The sequence below is a fragment of the Etheostoma spectabile genome, chromosome 18, assembly GCF_008692095.1.
Source record: "Etheostoma spectabile isolate EspeVRDwgs_2016 chromosome 18, UIUC_Espe_1.0, whole genome shotgun sequence".
NCBI lineage: Eukaryota > Metazoa > Chordata > Actinopteri > Perciformes > Percidae > Etheostoma > Etheostoma spectabile.
This window is the reverse complement of record NC_045750.1, coordinates 13,791,172-13,792,355: the sequence shown is the minus strand read 5'-3', so window position 1 is coordinate 13,792,355 and position 1,184 is coordinate 13,791,172. Positions and strand designations below refer to the sequence as shown.

Here is a 1,184-nt window from a genome sequence, read left to right as displayed (position 1 = left end):
TTATGCCCACCGTGGAGGGGACCCTGTGTTTGACTGGTCATCACCTGATTCTCTCCTCCAGACAGGACAACACAGAGGAGCTGTGGCTGCTTCATTCAAACATTGACTCTATAGAGAAAAGGTGATGAGCTTCTTAGTAACTGTTCTGGGAGAATTGACCTTTTTCCTTTGTCGTTTTTCAAGTCAATGTCACTTTTCAGTTTCTTTTAGTTATGTTAAAAATACAATGACACATGAAAAGGATATGTTGTGCAGTGCATTTTTGCATTAGGTGCCGTTTTTATGAAACCTATTCTGAACATAGAGGCAGATCAGCAGGATGTGTGTTTGGTAAAATTATTTAGAATATCAAGGGAGGAAACACACAGTTCCGGTAGAGTTGTGTTTGAGATTGCATGCAACAAATTGGAGCATTTCACTGCTAGTATTTTCTTTAGTATGCTTACGCCTGACTTTTACAGGGGAGGGAGGATGTGAAACTACTGCGACAGGAAGTCACATAGTATTTTCCAAAGGTTCAGCATTTATTTTGTGTGACTGAGAAGGGTGGGGAGCTGTAAACAGCATGAGGATTAAACGTTGGCTGTAAAAAATCACAAGCAAACAAACTAATATTTGCACATGAATGAACTCGACACAAAGAAATTGTTAGGAAAAACTCAGCAGCAGCTTGACTCTGTACATGTATATGGATGACTCACACAAAAGCATTTAATGAATCACCATCAAAGAGTTTTAGGATTAAGCAGTACAGTTTAACCACAATTAGAAATGGTCTGATACCATTTTTTTGCTTCCCGATACGATTCTGATACCTGAACTTGCGTATCGGCCATAACTGAGTACTGATCTTATACTAGTGTGTCATATATTTTATTATATTTTAATAGCTGTAAACTACTATCCCTGTATAGATGTGATTTTATATCTTTGTGGTACGGTCTGGCTCGGGTTAAACTCTTTGTGAAACATGAACAAACACAAACAATGAACGCCACAGAACATAAATAAACTGCTTATTGGAACATCTCTAACCACAATGTAGTGTCATTTACCATCCCAACTCTGAGCCTTTCCACCAAAAATGTAACTCATGCTGGAGGTGTTTAACGAATATGAGCTTTCCCAAACATTCAATTCAAACAAAGTTATTACTGGAACTGTAAACATATTTGCTTATCTAA

General features: G+C 37.8%; 1 protein-coding gene across 1 annotated transcript in view; it reads left to right on the top strand.

Moving 5' to 3' along the window:
- Positions 1–2: 2 nt before the first annotated feature.
- mtmr9 (myotubularin related protein 9) overlaps positions 3–1,184 on the top strand; it is an 11,869-nt gene continuing 10,687 nt past the window's right edge. Inside the window, exon 1 of the mRNA XM_032543636.1 lies at positions 3–121. Within this exon, the coding sequence (XP_032399527.1) occupies positions 3–121 (119 nt within the window). The remainder of the gene's footprint in view (positions 122–1,184) is intronic.